Source organism: Carcharhinus amblyrhynchos, chromosome 2, assembly GCF_965287045.1.
Source record: "Carcharhinus amblyrhynchos chromosome 2, sCarAmb.v2.hapA, whole genome shotgun sequence".
Classification (NCBI taxonomy): Eukaryota; Metazoa; Chordata; class Chondrichthyes; order Carcharhiniformes; family Carcharhinidae; genus Carcharhinus; species Carcharhinus amblyrhynchos.
Window position 1 is genome coordinate 64,627,201 of NC_137325.1, and position 24,157 is coordinate 64,651,357.

The 24,157-nt window shown below is 40.1% G+C and overlaps 1 protein-coding gene across 5 annotated transcripts in view; it reads left to right on the forward strand.

Moving 5' to 3' along the window:
• Positions 1 to 24,157, forward strand: part of LOC145355102 (insulin-like growth factor 2 mRNA-binding protein 3) — a 122,373-nt gene that overhangs the window by 72,690 nt on the left and 25,526 nt on the right. For 3 of the 5 annotated variants that reach the window (XM_080206979.1, XM_080206995.1, XM_080206986.1), the window contains 6 exons: positions 7,335 to 7,622; positions 8,277 to 8,411; positions 9,188 to 9,310; positions 9,397 to 9,532; positions 12,884 to 12,994; positions 20,166 to 20,231. In XM_080206979.1, the coding sequence (XP_080063105.1) occupies positions 7,335 to 7,622; positions 8,277 to 8,411; positions 9,188 to 9,310; positions 9,397 to 9,532; positions 12,884 to 12,994; positions 20,166 to 20,231 (859 nt within the window). The remainder of the gene's footprint in view (positions 1 to 7,334; positions 7,623 to 8,276; positions 8,412 to 9,187; positions 9,311 to 9,396; positions 9,533 to 12,883; positions 12,995 to 20,165; positions 20,232 to 24,157) is intronic. The other 2 variants (XM_080207005.1, XM_080207012.1) reach the window with 1 other exon arrangement.

Below are 24,157 nucleotides of genomic sequence, written 5' to 3' on the forward strand. Positions count from 1 at the left end.
AATCTTATTGGTTAGAAGTCTCCTGCTTCACTTGCTAAACACCAAGCCCTTCCAAATACACCTGATGACAGGCAATGTATTTCCTGGTCAGCTGAATGACAATCTTCTGCAGTACTTGGCTAAGGATCAATCCAGTAGCGAACTATGGTTGACAGTTGGCCTCTTTGGGTATTGTACCCGAAGAAGCACATTAAGTGATCAAAAATAAATGTTGGGAGTTCAGGGATAAATCTGCCATGATGTAATTAACTACTGGAACAGGCTCAAGGGGCTGAGTGGAACTCCCGTGCTCTTAATAAATACTATTTACTCGATATAGTATGTTGGGAGTTTACTGTAGGCCATCCAATTACCAGTGGGAGATTGAGAATAGATATGTAGGTAGATTTTGGCAAGGTGTAAAAGTAACAGGGTTGTTGTGGTGGGAGATTTTGACTGGGACTTAATTAGTGCTTGCTTAAAGCTTCTTTGTAGGGAGCATCCAGGAGGGCTTCCTGAAACAGTATGTAGATAGTCCAACTAGGGAAGGAACTGTACTGGACCTGGTATTGGGGAATGAGCTCAGCCAGGTGGTTGATATTTCAGTAGGCAGTAGTTTGGGAACAGTGACCACAATTCATTAAGCTTTAAGGTACTGATGGATAAAGATAAATGTAGTCCTCGAGTTAAGGTCTGAACATAAGAAATAGGAGCAGCAGTAGGCCATCTAGCCCCTCGAGCCTGCCCTGCCATTCAATAAGATCATGACTGATTTGTCATGTCTCAGTTCCACATTCCCGCCCTCTCCCCATAACCCTTAATCCCCTTGCCTATCAAAAACTTATCAACCCGCGTCTTAAATGTATTTAGCGAGGCAGCCTCCACCACTTCAACGGGCAGAGAATTCCAGAGATTCACCACCCTTTTGCGTGAAGAAGTTCCTCCTCAACTCCGTTCTAAAATGCCCCCGCCTTTATCTTGAGGCTGTGCCCTCTAGATGTACTGTCCTTTCTGAGTGGGAAGAGCCTCTCCACCTCTATCCTATCCATCCCATTCATCATCATATATGTCTCAATGAGATCTCCCCTCATTCTTCTAAACTCTAACGAGTACAAGCCTAGTTTATTCAGCCTCTCCTCATAGCTCAACCCCCTCAACTCCGGCATCAGCCTAGTAAACCTCCTCTGCACTCCTTCCAAGGCCAAAATATCCTTGTGTAAGTGCGACGACCAAAACTGCACACAGTACTCCAGCTGCGGCCTCACCAGTGCCCTGTACAGTTGCAGCAAGACCTCCCTACTTTTATATTCAATCCCCCTTGCTATGAAGGCCAGCATCCCATTCACCTTCCTGACCACCTGCTGCACCTACAGGCTGGGTTTTTGCGACTCATGCACAAGGACCCCGAGGTCCCTCTGCACCGTTGCATGCTGCAGTTTTTTGCCATGTAAGTAATAGTCCTTCCTACCATTATTCCTACCAAAGTGGACAAGGCTAATTACAACAATATTATGTAGATTGAGGGCAAATCAACATCTGGCATGTGGGAAGCTTTCAAGTGCAAGTTGATCGGGATTCAGGACTGGCACAAGGATGAAGGATAAGTATGGCAAGTTTTGGGAACCTTAGATAACAAGACATATTGTGAGCCTAGTCAAAGAAAAGGGAAGCATTTGTCAAGGTTAGGAGGCTGGGAACACACAAAGCAAGTATGGAATACAAGGAAAGTAGAAAGAAACTTGAGCAAGGAGCTAGAAGAGCTAAAAGGGGTCATGAAAAAGCATTGGCCAGCAGGATTAAGGAAAATCTTGAGGCTTTTTACACATCTCAGAAGTGAGAGAGTTGGCCCACTAAAGGACAATGGAGGGCATTTATGTGTGGGGCCCGAGGAAATGGGCGAGGTATTAAATGAGTACTTTGAGTCAGTATTCAGCAAAAAGGACGTGATGGATGATGAGTCTGGGAGAGGATGTGTAAATAGTTTGTGTCATGTTGAGATCAAAAAGGAAGAGGTATTGGGGTTCTTGAGAAACATCAAGGTAGACAAGTCTCCAGGGCCTGAGAGGATATACCCTAGAATACTGAGGCAAGAGAGGAAATTGCTCGGCCTTTAGAGAAATCTTTGTATCCTCACTGGCTACAGAGGGTGTCCCAGAGGATTGAAGAATAGCCAATGTTGTTACTTTAAGAAGGGTAGCAAGAATAATCCAGGTAATTTCAGGCTGGTGAGCCTTACATCAGTGGTAGGGAAATTATTGGAGAAGATTCTTCGAGACAGGATTTATTCCCACTTGGAAATAAGTGGACATATTAGTGAGAGGTACTAATATGTGAAGGGGAGGTCGTATCTCAAACTTGATCAAGGTTTTTCGAGGAAGTGACGAAGGTGATTGAGGGTAGGGCAGTGGATGTTGTCTACATGGACTTCAGTAAGGCCTTTGACAAGGTCCCTCATTGCAGACTGGTGCAGAAGGTGAAGTTGCATGGGATCAGAGGTGAGCTGGCAAGGTGGATACAAAACAGGCTCGGTCAAAGGACAGAAGATAGCAGTAGAAGGGTGCGTTTCTGAATGGAGGGCAGTGACTAGTGGTGTTCCTCAGGGGTCAGTGCTGGGACCTTTGCTGTTTGTAATATATATAAATGATTTGGAGGAAAATGTAACTGGATTGATTAGTAAGTTTGCGGACAATACAAAGATTGGTGGATTTGCGGATAGCGATGAGGACCATCAGATGATACAGCAGGACATAAATCAGTTGGAGACTTGGGCGGAGAGATGACAGATGGGGTTTAATCTGGACAAATGTGAGGCAATGCATTTTGGAAGGCCTAATACAGATAGGAAATATGCAGTAAATGGCAGAACCCTTAGGAGTATTGATAGGCAAAGGGATCTGGGTGTACAGGTACACAGGTCACAAAGTGGCAATGCGGATGGAGAAGGTAGTCAAGAAGGCATACGGCATGCTTGCCTTCATTGCCTGGGATATTGAGTTTAAAAATTGGCAAGTCATGTTGACGCTTTATAGAACCTTAGTTAGGCTGCACTTGGAATATAGTATTTCGTTCTGGTTGCCACACTACCAGAAGGATGTGGAGCTATGGAGATTTACAAGGATGTTGCCTGGTATGGAGGGTATTAGCTATAAGGAGAGGTTGGAGAAACTTGGTTTGTTCTCACTGGAACAAAGGTTGAGGGGCAACGTCATAGAAGTCTACAAGATTGAGAGGCATGGACAGAGTAGATAGTTAGAAGCCTTTTCCCAGGGTGGAAGAGTCAGTTACTAGGGGGCATAGCTTTAAGGTGTGAGGGGCAAGTTTTAAGAGATGTACGAGGCAGTTTTTTTAATACAATGATGGGTTGCTGGGGGCGGTAGTGACATTTAAGGGGCATCTTGACAAGTACATGAATGAGATGGGAATAGAGGGAATAGAGGAAGCGTAAAGGGTTTTAGTTAAGTTGGGCAGCATGGTCGGTGCAGGCTTGGAGGGCTGAAGTGCCTGTTCCTGTGTTGTAATTTTCTTTGTTCTTCGAGTAACTTTAGTTTAATTGTGAAATGCTGTGTGTCCTGAGTTTTATTCATCAGAGATTCATCAACCCATTAATAATGTGCTCTGGCTTGTGTTGATTTTTAAGAGTGCTGCAGGTTCTAGAAACAGCATCCTAGTCAAGGTAACTGCATATCCAAATTGCTTTGGAGAGTCCTGGCTAATAATCGAACCAAACAATCTCATTGGCAGCAAGGTCCATTTCAAAACCCCTTCTCACCTGTAACTGTTTGGTGCAAGACAGCAGTGAACAGCCCTGATGTCTTGTTCTGAGGCATTCTAGTTTGCACTCGTTCATTGATTGCAGTGACATTTTATTGATGAGTAATAGTCATAGCATCAAACAGAGAGAGAGACGATAGTCCCTCCTGATAACGGGAATGGTGAGAAGACTCCAGGCTGAGAGCGTCTCCCGGTTGCATCGCCACAAATGCTGGTTTGTAACAAAACCAATTTTAAATCCAGGGGCCAGGCATTGTGGTGTCATTCCCTTGAGCTGATGTTGGCCTGGGGTTCTGCCAGTAATGGAAAGGTAGGGTCCTGTGTCACCTGGCTGACCCGCAGATATATTTGCAATTTCACATCAGATCATCCGTCTCCGCATTCAATTCGCACCTGGCTTCGACTCCTTATCCCGGAGCCCAGACACCCACACTTGCAGCTTCCTCTCCAATGGAAAAGTACCAGTCTCAAAATGTGAAAATTTTTACAAGATTTCACAACACATGACTCCAGATGTGTCCAAGACTGTAAGAAACTACAAAGGATCGTGAATGAACCCCAGTCCATCACTCAAACCAGCCCCCATTCGTTGACATGGCCTATACTTCCCACTGACTTGGAAAACCAGCCAGCATAATCAAGGACCCTACGCAACCTGGGCATACCCTTTTCCACCGTCTTCCATTGGGGGGAAAAAGATACAAAAGCCTGAGATCATGTAACAACCAACTCAAGAACAGCTTCTTCCCTGCTGCCATCAGATTTTTTGAATGGATCTACCTTGCCTTAAGTTGATCTTTCTCTACACCCTAGCTATGACTGCAAAACTATATTCTTCACTCTCTCCTCCTCTATGTGCAGTATGTTACGTCGGTATAGTGTGTAAGAAACAATACTTTTCACTGGATTTGTCACATTCATTTGTATACAATCTGTTGTCGCTGCACCTGTTGCAAACCACTGATCCAGTGTGAAACTTGCTACCGCATGAAATGGTCAAGTCAAATAGCACAAATTTTGCTCAAGGGAAGCTAGATATGCATGCAAAGGAGAAAGGAATAGATGATTATGCAATTAGGGTTGCATGGAATAAGTTGGGACAAAGCAGATGTGGGCCTTAAATACCAGTATGGGCAAGTTGGGCAGAATAACTTGTGCTTTAAATTGTGTGCAATTCTTTTTCTACAAGGGGAAACACTTTTTCCTGGGTGGAAACGATTCATCTGCACTTCTCATTTTTAACTATCTTTTAGGTAAATTTTTATTGGTGGCAAGGTGCAACCTCTAAATAGATTGAAAAGAAGTATTTTGAAAACATTTTTTTGGAAAATGGGGGTAATACTTGGTGTCCTTTGACTACTTTTGTGAATTGGATTTGGAATCAGACCAGACTAATTGATTTATAATTCAGTAGTTCCTCATTTTCTACAAATAAAGGCATGTTCTCTATCTCATAAAAATCATAGAAATCAGACAGTGCAGAAAGAGGCCACGTGGCCCATCGAGTCTGCACCAACCACAATCCCACCCAGGCCTTACCCCCATATCCCTACATATTTACCTGCTAATCCCTCTAATCTACATGTCTCAGACACTAAGGGGCAATTTTAGCATGGCCAATCAGCCTAATCTGCACATCTTTGGACTGTGGGAAGAAACTGGAGCACCCAGAGGAAACCCATGCAGACATGAGGAGAATGTGCAAACTCCACACAGACAGTGACCCAAGCTGGGAATCGAACCCAGGTCCCTGGAGCAGTGAAGTAGCAGTGCTCACCACTGTGCTACCATGCTATGCCAATCTAATTGGAGACAATTGAGGTCTATAAGTTTACACCAATGTCATCTCTCTGGAACACCGTAAAATAAATAGACTGACCTATAAAATGTTGGAGTGTTACGCAGTAATATATGGGATAATGACAAGTATAATGAGCAAATCAAGTAAGTGTGTGTGTGGCTAAAAGGTGAACACAGTAAAAAGTCTCTCAACACTAGGTTAAAGTCCAACATATCTACTTGGTAGCAAAAGCCACTAGCTTTCAGGGCGTTGCTCCTTCATCAGATGAGTGGGAGTTCTGTTCACAAACAGGACATATCAAGACACATTCAATTTACAGAATAATGATTGGAATGTGAGTCTTTATAGCTAATCAAGTCTTAAAGGCACAGACAATGTGAGTGGAAAGAGTGTTAAGCATGGGTTAAAGAGATGTGTATTGTCTCCAGATAGGATAGGACAGTGAGATTTTTGCAAGTCCAGGCAAGTCTTGGGGGTTACAGAGAGTGTGACATGAACCTGGTTGGTCATGTGTGTGGAATGATAGCCAAGTTGCGCACATGAGGACAGCCTCAACTGGGATCTTGTGTTCATATTACACTATCTATAACTCCCATGACTTGCCTGGGCTTGCAAAATCTCACTAACTGTCCTGTCTGGGGACAATACAGATCTCGTTAACCTATGCTTAACACTCTCTCCACACATAGTCTATGCCTTTAAGACTTGATTACCTATAAAGATGCACATTCCAATCATTATTGTGTCTTTATATGCCCTGTTTGTGATCAGCACTCCCACTCACCTGATGAAGGAGCAGCGCTCTGAGCTAGTGGCTTTTGCTACCAAATAAACCTGTTGGACTTTAACCTGGTGTTGTGAGACTTCTTACTGTATTTTGCTCCAGTCCAACACCAGCATCTCCACATCATGGCTAAAAGGTGAAACAGCGGCTGAAGGTAAGAGCATTGTGGAAAAACTGGTTAAGCTGAACTGGCTGTAATAGCCCCAGGACCTAGCAGACAAAGGTCTGTGCTAAGAATGCAGACCACCTTTGCCAGAATGTTGATAGGGTAACCCCACTCCCAAGCAGCATCAATTTAAAACAAAGTTTTGGCCTTGGAGTGTAGCCTAGATTTACTAGAATGATATCTAGACGCTAAGGATTAAGCCAAGATGAGAGATTAAACAAAACAGGGTTGTATTACCTGGAATTTTGACAGGGTAATTTAATTGAAGTTTTCAAAATATTAAGGGGAGCATTTAGTGGAGAAGCTATTTCCATTGTTTGGGGAGTGTAGTCATGAAGTTACAGCCAGACCTTCAGTAGTGAAGTTGGAAAATTCTTCTTTTCACAAAGGACCATAGAAGTTTGGACTCTTCTGCAAATGGCAGTTGATGTTAGATCAGTTACAATTGTTGTGAGATTGATTCATCTGTCAAAGGTATTGAATGTAGGGAAACAGCAGGTGTTCAGAAATGGATTGCCTCACCGATGATGGAACAAGCTTATGGGACTAAATTAAGTCAATTGTGTTTTGAGCTGATCAAACTCTAGTTTTGATAAATGGTCAGTGGTGTAAACTCTTCCAAATGCTGATTGACCTTGTTTACAAAATTTTCTGATTTTTTTCCAGCATGTTTTGGCTATCACTAATATAACACTACTATAGTAGTGTGGTGTTGAAGGAGCTTGGGAGTTGGTGCCTCTTTTTTATTATATCGCTGCCCCCTTAATCTTATTGAAATCCCTTTCTAATTTATGACATGCTAATCATGTGTTAATAGCTGCCTTTTTTAATAGGGCAATCGAAAAACTTAATGGCTATATGTTGGAGAACTTCTCATTAAAAGTAACCTATATTCCTGATGAGATGGCTGGTCAGAGTTCACAACAGCTACCTTCACAAGCACGACGTGGTTTTGGACAACGAGGCCCGCCTCGACAAGGGTCCCCTAATGGTACAGTTAGACCGAAACAGCAGCAGTCTGATGTTCCTTTGCGAATCATGGTTCCAACTCAGTTTGTAGGTGCCATCATTGGGAAGGAAGGAGCAACAATCCGGAATATCACAAAACAGACACAGTCAAAGTAAGTTTTTCACTTGCAACTTTTTATTATGAAGAGCTTTGTTCCTTATTTGAGTTGTCAGTTTGTATTTGTGTTTTGAGTTTTGCTTAAGGGGGGGGGGGATAAACGGATTATTCTAATGATTGCTAAATTCAAATGAGCCACAATTATAGCTACATGCGACCTCTGGGCCAGGCCTCAGCTGGATTTTGGATCCTGCCAGTTTTGTGTTGGATGTTTGGGTTGGGTTGGATCAAGGGATTCTTACTTGTGGTGCAGGAAAAGACCAGTGTGCAAAATTTGTGTGCCAATGCAGCACCTAGCCCATTAAGTCAGTAAGTTATTTTACTTATCATAAAAATTCTTCATAGCAATTTAAAGTGTCTGATTGGACATGGCTGGTGTTCAGATAACTGGATTTGAGTCATTGTACTTACACTTTAAGTCCAAAGCACAGATTGCATACAAGTGCAAATTTGTACTTGTCCAATCCTAAATCCATAAAGATGGTAAATTTCCTGCTCAGTGACCCAAAAGAACTACCTTCATATATCCAGTAATAAGGACCATTGCACAGACTGGGGGAAGCTGTGAAATCCTTTGAAAAAGGGAAAGAAAATATAGAAGTGGATTTTGTTTCTTAGCATTGAACATGCATTTGTCATTTGTGATTAGGATTGACATTCATCGTAAAGATAATGCGGGTGCTGCTGAGAAGCCAATAAGTATTCACTCAACACCAGAGGGGTGTTCAGCTGCTTGCAAGATGATAATGGAAATCATGCAGAAGGAAGCTCAGGATACAAAGTTGTACGTATATCAAATAACGTTTTGCATTTAGATCCTTAATAATATAAATAAGTTAGTTTGTACCCACAAACCAGGCAGGTACTTTTAAGTTGCCAGAATATCACTCCCTTTTCTTCAAAATTACAATTTTCGAAACAATTGACAGATGGGGAAATTGTAGCTCTCTGAAGTCCATTTGGTCATTCTCAAAATTAACATCTCAATTGTCCATTCCCAAAACAGACAACATTCCCCTAAAGTTTTCAGTGCTACTTGCTTCCCAGGGCTATTCCATTAATTCTCCACCACAACTTAAAGCAGTGAAATCTAAATGTGCACCTTTACTTTTTAAGCTTTGAGCCTGTATTTCATGTAGAATTTGTGGAAATCCACTTTTGGGGTTTAATTTATTTATCCTTTTAAATATAGATGGTTGAATCATTTCTCCCCCAAAGTCCTTAATCTGCTTTCTCACTTGTAGACCTAAACCCACAGCTTCCTCTCTACAGTCATAGCCTACACGAAACCCAAATATGGCAACCTTTTGCTGTTGAGTCAGCTAACTTGGCATTGAACCTGAGATCCTCGGGTTTGTATGACTAGGTATAAATTGTGCTGCACTTACCCTGTGAGCTACAAAGGCAATAACAAAGTAAATGTCTAAATGTCTTAATCTAAATCACTATAGAGTACTTTTGCCCTGAAAATAAGTTTTAAAAAAAATTGGGTAAATTAAATGAATCACCATCTGAAAAATTTGCAAACTGGGATTAAATCTCCTATTTACATAATTGCAGCACAGAAGAAATACCTTTAAAGATTTTAGCACACAACAACTTTGTTGGACGTCTCATTGGGAAAGAAGGAAGAAACCTGAAAAAGATAGAGCAAGATACAGACACTAAAATCACAATTTCTCCGTAAGTTTTGGAGCTCTGGATTTCAGTTTTCTGTGCGTTGTATTGATGATCTCCTAACAAAATTTGTAATTTTGTTGGATTTGCAGGTTGCAAGACTTGACTCTTTGCAATCCAGAAAGGACCATTACAATAAAAAGCAGTATTGAAGCATGTTCCAAAGCTGAAGAAGAAATTATGAAGAAAATTAGAGAATCTTATGATAATGATATGGCTGCTATGAATGTAAGTAATCAGCATGTTTGCTATTCATACAGTGCTGTTATTCCAATTGAGGGTTGTATTTGGAATAGTTAACAATTATCTTTCAGTAGTTCCTATAAAATGGACTATGCCCTTTTATTGCATAAACTGCTATCTGCTTGGTCTTTGCAGAGCTGTGTCTCTTGAGGATTAGTAATTTTTCAAATTACAGTAATCTGTAGGTTGAATTTCTTGTAATCCTTATGTTCACTTCATATTGTCAGAAATCAAACTTGATTAAATTTTGTCAACTAAAATAACACCTTTACGATTCTACCCAAGTGTAGCTGAGTTTATCATCGTACATTTGATTTTTTTGTTTTGTTATGCTTTATTCATAAAATTTGTAATGCTATAGTTCAGGTGCAACCCAGATATCATAACTTAGGTTAAATTCTGGGGAACTACGGTCCACATGAAACATTTTGTGACCTATACACACATGGGATATTGCATTGATTCCAGGCCCTCACTATGTATTGGCAAGAGGGCTCTAAACTGTAGTCTTTCCCCATTGAAACCTTTTGGTGGATGAGTCAACCTTAAATGATGATGGAAATTTGTCCCGGTACAGATTGCCCACAGAAAGCAGGAGAAATCAAAGTTGTCACTTTTTGTATCAGCCTCTGGGGAATCGATGGTGGTGCCAACAAGTGACATCCATTTATGAATAACTCTATGGTTTCCAGCAGATTTTCACTTTGCTACAGACCTTATCACAGTCTTGATCCAGGTGTGCACACCAGCTGAATATTAGCATAGAGCCAAGGGTAAGTGTAAGGTAGAAAACATGACATAAAGCAGCCCTCATAAACCTGAGGTCATTATGGAAGCCTGCCAATGGCTGGAATCATACCTGACAGAAGACAGCTGTGGTGGCAGGGTACCAATTATCGTAGCCCCAGGGCATTGCTGCTAGATTTTTTTTTAAAAGGCAGCATCCTTGACTCAATTTTCTTCAATTGCTACAGCAATGACCTTCAGTTCAGGATCAGGGCTGTTTACTGACAATTCATATTCAGCCTTGTTCATAATGACACCATGTACCAGCCTATGGCAGGACCTGGACAACATCCAGACTTGGACAAGTGACAAATAACATTTGTGCTGCATAAATGCCAACTAATAACCAGTTATCTGGGACCAGCTGCCTCTTCCTGACTTTCAACTGTCCCCTGCTGCAAGTTGGCATAGATTACATCATTATCAGGAATTTGTGAATCAAGCTAAACACTGATCTACAGCAAACCATTCCATTTCAGATCTTGTGGATGGCTGGGCGGGGTGGGGAGACGCTTGGGCTGAAGATACTATTGAGTGTTCCAGCGTTCCTGTACTTTCGCTTCAGACCCAGGAAGGTTTCCTTGACCTACGTGAACCTCTGCTTTGTTTAAGCTTTGCTTGCTGTCATTCTTCGTCCCATTCTAGTGAATGAAGTTACTTCCAACTCCCTCTAATTCAGTGCTAGTATTCATGTCTGGATTAAGGTGGTGATGAGGTCTAAAGCTGAATAGTTCTGACAGAGCTTTAACTGAGCATTGAACCAAATAGATATTTGTGGTGAAATATTGTGCCTACCTGGTATGAGGCACAATTTAAAAATTTGTGAATATTGCAAAACTTGAAGTGTTGTGAACTGTGAGAAGTGAAAGATGAACTTAATGCAGAGACGGGTGAAGTAATTTTGGTAGGAAGAGCACAGACAATGTAAAGTAAAGGGTACAATTCTAAAGATGGTGCATGTGGGCCTGAATATCAATGTGCATAAATCATGGGAAGGAGCTGGAGCATGTATAATAAAGCATACAGCTTCCTACCCTTTATTAATAGGGGTTAGCTTAAAATCAAGGAAGTTATGTTAAACTTCTACAGAACTCTAGTTTGGCCTCAGCTGAAGTATTGGATCCAGTTCTAGGCATCATACTTTAGGAAGGATGTGAAGACATTGAGAAGGTTCAGAAAAGACTCAAGAATGGCTCCAAGGGTGAGGAACTTCAGTTATGAAGATAGATTGGAGAAGTTGGACTGTTCTCTTTGGAGCAGTGGAGATTTGATAGAGGTATTCAAAAATGATGAGGTGTTTGGACAGAGTAGATGGGAAAAATTGTTTCCATTAATAATAAGAAACCAGAATGAAAGGACAGTGCTGTGGAAAGCACGAATTTTCCATTTGCTGTCCAGGTTTGAGATTTGGGTGAATTGAGTTTTCTACATTACTCCATTGGTGGGATGTTTGAAAAATTGCTGCTACATTTTCCAGTTTTTTTTTTGGAAGATTTCGGTAGTCATCAACATTTAATTCCTGATCATATCTAGTTATAGCCAGGTCCCTCATATGGCCAGTACAACATACCCTCCAAGCTAAGTTCATGCTTCTATTTTTTTTTCACCTTGCATTTTTCTCCTTGGTTGCCTTTTCCCCAAGCCAGAAAACTATTTTGTTCTCAGCTCAGGATTTTATCTCTTTCCTGCCAACACATTCAGCTGTTAGACTTCTGCACAGCCATTGTTAATGAGTCCAATTGTAGCTATGTTCTGTAGGCCTGAAAGAGTGATATTGAGTTTTCCCTTTTTACCATCCTGACAGACATGGTGAGTTAAAACTCCTAGTTTTCTTTGAAAATTTTATGGCCATCTTAAACTAAATTGAATAACTTCTTCGCTTTACCAAGGAATGCTGATCTAGTAACAGTTTCATTATATTGAGAAAGCCATTACATCTTCAAAATCTACTTTAGAATAGGCCCAACAAATAGCACAAACTTTCATGCTAATTGTTCAGTAAACCAGAGTAGGACACATTTTAAATAAGTACTGCATTCAAACTAAGTAAGCAAAAGTTCCTTACCAATTGCAATAAGCATTCCATAATACATAGCTGACAATTCAGTACTAGTGGAGTAATTTCTCAAATAATGGATTTTGAGGTGTGGAAAAAGAGGTAGCTTCTTGTAGTTCAATGATGTGACATGATTTCCAAGTGCTAAGCACAGACCTGGTGCAAAATGTATAGTTAACTGCAAGGGGATTTGCATTGCTAATTCAGTAATGTGATATGTAACAATTCGGGATATTCTGCTGTAACTTGTGTAAGAGCAAACTAGCTATCCAAAGAGCCTTGTGACGTTTTACTGTCTTTGAAGGTGCTATACAAATGATATTGATCTTTTGCTTGGCAACAAAAAAATTGTCCAATCTTTCAACACACAATTCGATGCTTTAAGGAAAGCTAACTTCTTGACCATATTTTTGTGTTTAGCTGTGTGTATAAGATTGAATAATGTAACTTCTTTTGGTCAAAATATTTTTGGCCATAATATTTCACTTTTGCAGCTTCAAGCACATTTAATTCCTGGCCTAAACCTGAAAGCTCTTGGCTTGTTTCCTCAATCTTCACCTGTACTGCCACCACCTTCTGTACCTCCTGCTTATACTCCATTTGGGGTGAGTGTACTCTGATGTCTGATACTTACTATGAGTATTGCTTTCATAAGCTCTTGCTAAATAGTTTAAATTAAGTAAAACTCTTGTTAACTGAGTACTTGCAGCTTATTGGTACAGTTTGTGATTTGTGACTTAGACTTTTGTGATAATGCTAGTTCCATTACTGCAAGTTTTGTATTTCTTGAAGGTAAGTTTATCATATCGATTTACAGTTATTTGTGACCAACTTTAAAGAACTATTAGTAGTTTAATACCTCGAATGTTGAGGCACTGCACTAAATTGTTCTTCACACTGTCTTTCCGAGTGGGGAATAAGGGAATATGGACAAACCGTTTCTGATGTAACAGTCACGTGGCCTGTTTCTACTGTCAGTAGACTCGCTTGCAAAGTATTCGAATCATTTAAAATTATGGGAAGCAACTCAAGCCATGATTTAATTCACTTGAAATGTAAAACCAGAACACAATTAAAATATCTTATGTGACACTCTGGTGCACTTCATGTCCTTTTGAGTGTTTGGCGTTCTGCCCAGAAAATTAGTTAGATCGGTACAAATAAATTTGCTGTTAACTGCTGGGAATTATTTTGCCTGGTATGCTATGTAGATAGCTCACAGTCTTATCAAGTCATCAATGGTCATAAAGATGAGTCATGACAGGTACTGAAGTCATAGAACCAAAGAAACCCTACAGTGTAGAAAGAAGCCATTTGGCCCATCGAGTCTGCACCGACCACAATCCCAGCCAGACCCTACCCCCATATCCCTACATATTTACCCACTAATCCCTCTAATCTACATATCTCAGGACTCTTAAGGGGCAATTTTTAGCATGGCCAATCTACCTAACCCGCTCATTTTGGACTGAAGGAGAATATGGAGCAGCCGGAGGAAACCTACACAGACACAAGAATATGGAAAGTCCACACAGACATCTGAAGCATGCACCTGATTAAGCTCCATGATAGTTTGAGATTTGTATGCATTTTACACCTACAGACAAAAGCATATTTTTATATCTTTAGCTCCCAATGAATCATCTGTGGAGATGTACCGAAATAAATGGAAGTCTGTTAATCCTAGGACAACCCAATCTGAAGTCTTATGGCACAGTGAATGGCATCCCTGCCTCTGAGCGAAAAGCCTTGGTTTCGAGTCCCATTCCACAAATGAGGCCAAAGAACATGCATTCATAATGCAGCCAAACAAGTTGAATACCAATCTGCAAATCCTGCCAACTTATGCCAATGGCAGGTGGTCAAAGCGGGAGAGTCTCTTGGTCAGCCGTGTGATGGAAAGAAAATTATGGCATTTGTCATTATTCGTAGTTCCAAACTAGAATATTTAATGTAAAAATGTATATTCGCTCCGCAGCTCGCATTCCTATTGAGGCTGTTTGGCTCGACAGCCCTGGTAGATCAGATTGGTGCCAACAGCGTGTGGTTTGATTCCAGTTTCAGCTGGGGTCAATTTGGAATTTGTCTCCTTGTGCGACCCCTAGTGGAGATTGCAGCACTGTGATTCGGACATACTTTTGGGCAGAGAACTGAAAAAAAAGACCCAATTATTTCCAGTATCTTATGAATGTTTAAAAGTATATTAAAACTTGCAGCTTTGTCGCTGCTGTTGAGCAGGGATAGATATTTGTATGGTGCCTTATCAGGTTGGTTAGTTTTGAAGTTCAGTAACTATTTCATAGGAGATGAGGCAGCTGTCAATGCTGACAACTTCCCACAAACAGCAATGGGATGAATCGGCAGCTAATCTTCATTTTGAGGATTTGTGCAGAACATTCTGAATGGTAGAATTAAGGACAAGGAGGAATAGGAATGCATTCTTTGAATAAAAATATGATGGAAGGTTAATTTGTAAATATTACTGCAGCTGTGCCATGGAGAATGGGTTTTTCTCAAAAAAAGGGTCTTCAAAACAGTTTTCAATGATATTGTATTTGCTGGAGATCTGAGTTCCCTTTATCAATGACCACTAATACCTCTAATTAAGCATTGGAAAAATTATGATCAAGAGCAGGAATCCAGACAGATTTTATTGCCATATGTAATAATGCTGAGGACAATTGCATTCTTACCATTTGTGTAGATGAATGTAGCTAACAGTCTTGGGGAGTTGGCCCTGGAAGCTTCCTTGGCTATTTTTTAAGTTGTGAAAAATGTCATTATTTTGCATTTTTATTTAAAACTTGCAGGAATGTCAGGTGTTGTGGAAGTAGATGTTGAATGTTTAGATTTAATGCCATAGTAAGTGAAAGTTAATGTAGAAAATTGAAGTTGGAAATACTTCATGTTTTTTGCAATGGGGAAAAGGTTGATTTAGAATGCAAGAATATTGAGGAGATAACCTAGTAAATTTTAAAATTATGTCCCATGTATTGGATACACAACTGGAGACTAATCATTTGAAGCAGAAACAGATGATGGGAGATCATTAGACCATGTTTAGATGTATTATAGGGTGAAATCTTACTTAAAATGCAAGTGTTTCTGGTGAGAAAACTGGTGTGTTTCTCTCCAGAGAAACCAGACTTACTCTCTACACCTTGTGATTGTCTGCCGAAAAACAATCAAAGGGGTGTGCATGGCGATAGAACCCAAACCAGTCATTGATGGCATCTCCTGGCATTCAGCCTCTGCCCTGAGATAAGCAAGTTCACAATTGTTATCTTCTACAGTGAAGATAGATACAACTTTACTGCACTCTCTTCCCTTTCCTGGACCATTGTGTGTTTTACCCAAAACACTAATCTGTGCTAGAACCATAAAATTTCCTTGCTGTTTTTGAATTTGTCCTTTCCTGTATTTCCTTTATTAGTTTTAATACCCTGTTTACTGCCCTAGTTGTTCAAGTCGCCGGGAAGTTAGTACTAGCCCAGCTTAAATAGAGCCAGTCCAATGGCACAGTTCTTCTGGGTACTACTCAGGTGAAGTAAAACTTCTGTCTCCCACACCACTTCAGCCACATTAACTTTTTAATCTGTTTACTTGTATGCCAATCGACATGTGGCTCAGATAGCAACCTATAGATTTTACTTCTGCCTTTTATTTATCTTTTTTTTTCTCAGTACATTCAACGTCATTCCTAATTCTAACTGTCATTGACACATGAATGGCCTACTGCAGTATGGTGTTCTGTTTGGCCATCTACCCTGCAGTCCATGTCTTCATACTTGTAAGTTAGAGGCTGAAGTTTGTCCATTACTACTTCCTGGATCCCTGTACCTGTTTGACTCAGCCATGCAACCCTGTCTCTGTCCATCTTCATTGACCAACTCTAAAACTCTACTTAATCCGATGGAAGTGACTGCCTCTTGGAACAAAGAGTCTGCGTAACTCTTTGCCCTTCTGATGCCATAGCAAAGTCTGCAGCGCAAACCCCAGCAATTCTTGAACCCAAAGCTGCAGACACCTACTACATATATGGTCATCTGGGACCAAAATGCACTCCACTAACTCAAATGCAGCAGTTAGAGCATACCACCTGCCCTTCTGTGACCAGCTAACTTGCATTTACGAAACATGAAAGCATATGTTATTTATTTTCTTAACTAGCTTTCAACCAATTTTGCAGTTATTTAAGTTAGAATCATGGAATCCCTACAGTGCAGGAGGAGGCCCTTCAGCCCATTGGGCCTGCACCGACAACAATCCCACCCAGGCCCTGGCCCCATAACTGCACATATTTACCCTTCTAATCTCCCTGACACTGGGGGGCAATTTAGCATGGACAATCCATCTAACTCACACATCTTTGGACTGTGGGAGGAAACTAGAGCAGACACAGGAAGAAAATGCAAACTTCTCACAGACAGTGACCCAAGGCCAGAATTGAACCTGGGTTCCTGGCGCCGAGACAGCAGTGCTAACCACTGTGCCATCCATAAATAGCTTTCACCTTGAGAAATACTTAAAACCTGAAAATTCCTAGTTGCACCAAATTCCTGACCTTCACAATCTGTTAACTGAGTGCTCCAAAATCCTAATGATGAGAAACAAATCATCGGTCGTTGTAAAATCCCATCTGATTCACTGATATCCATAAGGAAAGGAAATCTGTTGCCCTTACTGGTCTGGCCTATGTGTCTCCAGCCCTGCTTCAATGTGGTTGACTCATTAAACGCCCTCACGTGGGGCAGTACATACTGGCCCAGCCAGCAACACCCACATCCCATGAATAAATAGAGAAAAGAGAGGTAACAAGGTTGTACAGCCTGTCATGCAAGAGCCTTGTGAATCACTGCTAAACTTTGGTCTGTAATACTCAAGTGCCCCTGATTATATTCATAAAAAGACCTAGGCTGTATTGTATACTGTTGATAGTTTGGTAGCTTGCATGTTATGAGGTGAACTAACAGCACTTCAAGTTTTGTGTGACTGCACAAGAGCTAAATTGGTGTTCCCATTAAACAAATCCCACTAACATTAAACAAAAAGAGATGCAATCAATACCTGTGTCAGCAATCCATATTGTTTTACATTTGATTGCAAGTCATGTTCCGGCTGAAACTTGATAAGTGATACAATGACCCAGTGTCATGGGTCTAGCGGTACCCTGTAAGTATTGGTTATCCTGTAGTTGCTGTCTCCTATCTCTGACATAGCAATGCTTGTAAATTCCTTGGGTTGGTATCTTTTCATAGGTCCCTATGAAGTTGGATTTGATTATTTCTAATTACTGCAATTATGCTGCACTCTATATTAAAGTTGATATGTTTGGTTTACCCCAATGACTTTTGACAGTGGTTCCATCTCATAGCTACAGGGCTGTTGAATGTGGCTGGCATTAGATTATCAAATCTTGAAAACTAAAGTTCACTAAATGGTCATTTAAGCAATAATTTCCTGAAATTGTTGAGAACTATTTCCAGAAATATATCTACATAGTATTAATCACCTTTTAATACTTGTACTATGCAGATTTTCCTCCATTTCTTATATTTGTATTAAAGAGTTAGGCCATGAACAGCATGAATTACAGTTTAATTATTTGTGATTTCCAATAAGGAAAATGTACAAGTGAAGGATTTGCTAGGTGCAACTTTCTGGTTAAGCTGAATGTTAACTCCTGCATTACTAAGATTTGAGGGTACAACAGCCAAATCAAAGTAAAAAAAAATTATATTTTTCTCCACACACACACTCTCCTGCCAACATAAGATAGCTGTACAAAATGGCCACTGATAGCTGTATGTATGTGCACTGGTCTGCACTGTGCAGAAAACCGATGTCACTCTGCTGTGCCCAACCCCAGTCTGCGCGTGCAGCAATAACATCTCTCATTACGTAAGTACACTCTTGCGTAACTGTATGGTATTAATAGCTCCATCAAGGAAGTTTATCTTTTTACCATTTGCTGGGATTAATTGAAAACCTACTTAACTGCAGCCACTTTCTGCATGAGCTCATAACATTTTGCACAGAGCACTCCTGCTTGGAGGCAATCGCAAAGCAGACTTTCATCTCCGACAACTTGCAGCAACATTAGTGCTTCCTCTACAAATTTAGTTTTACTTGAATACATATTCAAATAGTTGCATTTGGTGTTTTTTTTTTGTTTAGTGGATCTAGGGCTATTGTGTTAACATTATGCTATTAGGGGTGGATATGAGAATGCAGCCACCTAAAACTGAGCTGAGATGCTTTGAGCAGCACCATCTTTGTTCCTGGTCACTGCCACTCACGATGTCATAGAGTAACACACAAACTGCGCATGCATGATGTTGGCAGTAAACACAGCCTTTCCTCAATGTATAAATTCCAGCTGTTTTCATCCTGATTATGTTCCCATAAATTGTTCATGGAACGTCAAATGTTTTTGAGAGCTATGGTTGTAGAAGAACACTATTGCAAGGTAACTTTGAACTTCATGCAAAAATAATTTTAAATATATGCACATTTAAAGCCATTGGTTTGAAAGATCTCCTTTGCAATAATTTCCTCACCACAAATTTGAAGCCAGTTTGTATAAAATTAGGTGCACAGTATGTAAAGGCTCAGTAAACTATTCATTTTGAAGTTCTTTATTGGTCATGTTAAGGTCCTATATATGTTCCACTGTAATTGATTCAATTGAACATTTTCACTCCTATACTGATGCAGCTATGGACTGGGCTCAGTACATGTAAATTACTTTCATCAGCATAGGATTGCTATTTTTTTTCTACCTGCATCTGATTTAATACCGACACCAATTTGTTGTCGTCTTCAATTTAGATCTTGCTGAACATTAGAGGTGGTGTGTGTGTGTCAAATACATTTATTCCATATGCTGTACAGCTGGGATATTTGATCCTCCAGATTTGTTGGCCTGAATTTTCTGCTTGATTGCACTGATTCTGTTTTTGAGCACGTTTTGCCTTAAATTGACGAAAGATTATAAAATTTTATGTGCTGATCACTTTCAGCACAACTTGGATTCCTGCTGTCATTTGCACTAGTTTTAATGGCATTAGAAGCTGACCAACTGCCCCACTTTTCTCCTTCCTGGACTACTGCAACCACCATTTGAAATTTTCTACTAGCTGGGTTAATTTTCAGCCTCTAGGAGAGAAGCTAAAAATTAATTTTTGTTTAGGTACAAGGACACTAGGAATCTTTTAAAACTTTCTAATTCACTAGAATGGAACTGGTGTGCCCTCGTATAGTGAGGAGCAGTTCTGTAAATCCTACAGCATTAGGAAAAAAATCTATTTACCCACAGATGGGTGATTGACACTGATTTTTAGCAAAGCTTATTTTTTCCATGAGCAAACGCTCTATTAATCAAACTGCCTAGTTACCATGCTTTTTTTGATCATTCCACAATATATTCCTAGATTTATTAAATTGTTTTAAAGCTGGGGGGAGGTGGGGCAAACCACTTTCAAAATGAGCACTTCACCAATTTACACCTGATGTGGAAACTATCCTGTTGTCTGTATGCTTTGTTCCTTTTTGATAATTTCTGCTATAAAATGTAACGTACTGTTTGTAATTTGTACACGATATCCTTGTATATTTGTACTTTCATTTTGGCTGTTAACATTTTTTGATAGTGAAACACGTAAAATTTCTATTTCATATCTTCACTGTTTTTGATTTGGCATCTGTAGTAGAAAGCTGAATTGAAGTTCTGAGCAGAAACTGAAGTTACTTAAATGCCCATTTTCTTTGATTTAGAGCTATCCAAATTTCTGTGATGTGTATGAGGTATCGAGCATTGCTTCAGGGGGCCAGCAACTAGCTGTAAGTGACTATTTTTAGTCTGCTATGCACAGCACTGTTTGCCTGACCTGCTTTCCTGCTGAAGATGTTGTAATGATAGAACTATCTTCACGTTAAAAATATATAACCTGCATAAATTGAACTTATTTTAGTGTGATAGGTTTATTGAACTCTTATGTCAACAAAAATGGTCTGACATTCACTTATCCTTCATGGTTCACCTGCACAGCCTTGCTTTTGTAATTTAATTTACCCATTTACAATGATCATGTAAGATGATCCTAAAATAATTTGCAAAATGCAAAACAGCTATCCACTCTAGTTTCATCTAATTGTCATTGGATATCAATGAAGGGAGGGGAGGAAAAAAAACTTAATTGGCCAGATAGATATTGCTGGAACAGGGCATCTCGCTAGACTTCCGTACTCTTCAGCTCTTCTTTTGTATTGTAACTTGCTGAAAGTACAGGCTGGTAACAGTGAGACAGGCATGTAGGATCTCAGTGAATGATGGGGCCAACATTATGTTTCTGAACCAAAGGTTTACCCATTGAGAAAGAGACAAATTAGGTGGTGGTGATTTGGGGTCAAAACAGACGCAGAAAGAAATTGGATAGAGAGAGAGAAAAATTCATAAAGAAAAAGTTTGTTTTTAAATTGCCATTTCAATTTGCCAACTGGAAGAATGCAACTCCATAGTTTAAATTATTCAATTCTGGATCAGAACTGTTGATTCACACTGCATTATCAATGATCACATGGTTAAAGGGTACTTCTTGCTTTTAGTCACCAGACTTGGCATTCTATATTTAATTTAATATGCAGGTAATGTGCAAATAATTTGAAAGTAATGTGTTGGCTAAAATATAAGTAGCTAAGCGATAGATGCTGTTTGTACAAAGCCAAACATCAGAGTGGCATAAGCTAAATGGGCAAATTCAGAAGGTTGGAGGCACTCATCTTTTCCTTTTAAACTGCTGAAGGTGATGTACATCTTTACGTTGGATTGTGCTGTAAAATTGATGTTTTAATGAATGAGGCAGCAGCAATTTTTGTTTTGTTCTGAACATATGAATGTAGGAAATGAGCACAATATTTCACTCAAGATGTTGATACTTTTTGTTTTGAACCACTCGGCTGATGAATCTCCTGAATTAATTGCACTATAAGTGTCTCGAATTATTGAAGGATATTCGGGAATGGGATCTTGCAATTTCCTTTTCAAGGATTTACCTGAAAGTCACACCTTGTATCAAACACTCTGGTTCAAAGAAAGATGATGGCCACTGTAATCAGTGTCTTGCCTATCTCTAGAAACATAAAAAATAGAAGCAGAATTAGGCCATTTGGCCCTTTTGCCTGCTCTGCCATTGTGATCATGGCTAAACTCCAACTCAATTGCTTGAACTCTGTCCGCACCCCCCCATCCTTTTGATCCCTTTCACCCAAAAGCTATATGTACCTCTTTGAAAATGGTGTTTTAGCCTCAACTGCTTTGTCATAGCGAATTCCATAAGCTGACAACTAGCTGACAGTTATTTTAAAGTTTTTTATAGGTTTCTATGCAATTTCTCCCTCATTCTCTAAACTCCAGCAAGTATAATAGTAACTGACTCTAGCTCTCCTTGTTTGTCAATCCCGCCATCCCAGGAATCAGTCTGGTAAACGTTCGTTGCTCTCCCTCGCCAAGGCCCTGTGTAACTAAGCAGGACATCCCTGCACCTGCACTCGGATCCTCTTGCAATGAAGGCCAACATATCATTTACCACCTTTCGTGTCCGCTGCAGCTGCATGCTTACCTTTTTAGGAATTGGTGCACCCAGGTCTTGTTGCACATTTTCCCCCCCCTCAATTTTTTTTTAGTCAGTCAGATAATCTTCCACTTTGTCTTCGCTATCAAAGTGGATAACTTCACATTTATTCACATTATACTTCATCTGTTGTGCATTTGTCCATTCACTCAGTCTGTCCAAATCACAGCTCCTCGCAGCTCACCCACCCATTTGTCATCTGCAAATTTGGAAATGTTGCACTTGGTTCCATTTCTGAATAACTTGGGTGCTAAGGACTGATCCCTGCAGTACCCCACATGTCACTGCTGCTGTTTGGAAAAACGCCCATTTATTCCTAATCATTGTTTCCTGTCTATCCATGTTCTATCCATCTCAATACACTACGCCCAGTCCCATGCACTTAAATTTTACATACTCATCTCTTATGTGGAATGTTGTCAAAGCCTTTTGAAAGTCCAAATTAACCATGTCCACTGGCTCCCTTTCGAGTGTGATTCTAATTGTGATTTTCCTAATACTGGCAAACAATATGTTGATCTGCTAACACCAGAAAAATTCTGGGAGAAAAATCTGGATCTACATGGACATTGCACTCCTCTCGTTCTGGGGAGGCAGCAAATTCCAAGCAAATAACATGATGCTTGGACATGAATTCAAGCGCAAACAACAGGGCCATCTTGTTTTAAGTGCATTCTTGGGATTTTGGCTAGGATGTCTAGAATTTTTAGAGAGTATATCAGAGTAAATTTAACTTTGAAGGCAAGATTACCACCAATACATTGAATAGTGACCAATTTTCTTAATGATCCACAGTAATTGAAAATGTTAACAGCTACCGTTTTTAAGCAGTTCTTTGCTTTCTGGATTCCTTTTCAGGTTTAACTAGAGGTGCATGCGCAGAGACATACTTTGAATCTGTTTGTGACATTACAGCTGGTTACATTATTTTGCAAGGCAAATGCTGTTATCTTTAGGTTTCAGTACGAGGTGAGCTGTCACCATCTGAGCGTCAAGTCCCAATGTTGGTAATCACTCACAGAGATGGATACTTTTTAATGAATACTTTGGAGGGAAATGCTGAGGCACAAATGTTTCCTGACACTGAGTGGGGGGTGGGGGGATTGGAGGGAACGGATTGCTTTTAAACCAGTCACTGAGTTGGGCAGTTGGTGATAGAAAACTGAGGCATTTGGGAGTGTTACTCACAAGGAACTGGTGCCATAGTAAGTCCTTTGAATGCCAAAGAGGCACAGAAATTAGCTGTGGGCTTACTGAAGAGGATGTTAAACCAGAGGCGTAGAGGTTGAAGAGTAGTAGTGATGAGCTTGGTTAGGGATTGAGTAACATTAGGAACCTAAAGATGTCTTGCTGCACTAGAGGTAAAAAGGATACTATGGAGGCAAAGCAATAGGAAAAGATGGAACTAACATGCTCAGATAAGATTTGATCAAAAATGAGAATTTCTGAATGATTCGTAAAAGGTGAGGCTGATTGCAAAGATGATGGATGATTTGAGCAATTATTTTGCATCGGCCTTTGCTTAGAGGGTGCATGTTATAGACCAGAAATAGCGCTAAGTCTGTAAATGGAAGGGAGGAAGGGACTCAAAAATTACAATCACCAGGGAAATGGTATTTAGCAAATCGTTGGTCTATGGTCCAGATGGACTTCACCCATAGGTCTTGAAAGAAATGGCTAATGTGACATCTAACACATTGGTTTTAATCTTTTCAAAATTCTTCCAATCAGGGAAAGTTCCATTAGATTGTAAAATAGCAAGTATGATTCCCTTTAGTCAAAAAGGGAGACAGAATGTTGGAAACTACAAGCCAGTTAACCTAACACCTGTCATAGGGAAAATGTTAGAAGCCAGAGCAGGGAACTCAGAAAAATTCAAGATCGCCAGGCATAGTCAACATGGTTTGAAGCAAGGGGGATCATGTTTAATCAATCTATTGGTGTCAATTAAAGGGGTTGCATATGCTGTAGATAAAGGGGAGCTGATGAATGTACTGTGCTTAGGTTTATGTAGGGGATAGCATTGATAGAAGATTGGGCTAGCACATGAACAGTTGGCCTAAATGGGTTTTTATGCTTGGCGAGATGTGATGAGTGGTATAAAACAGGGATCAGTGTTGGGGTCTCAACGCTTTA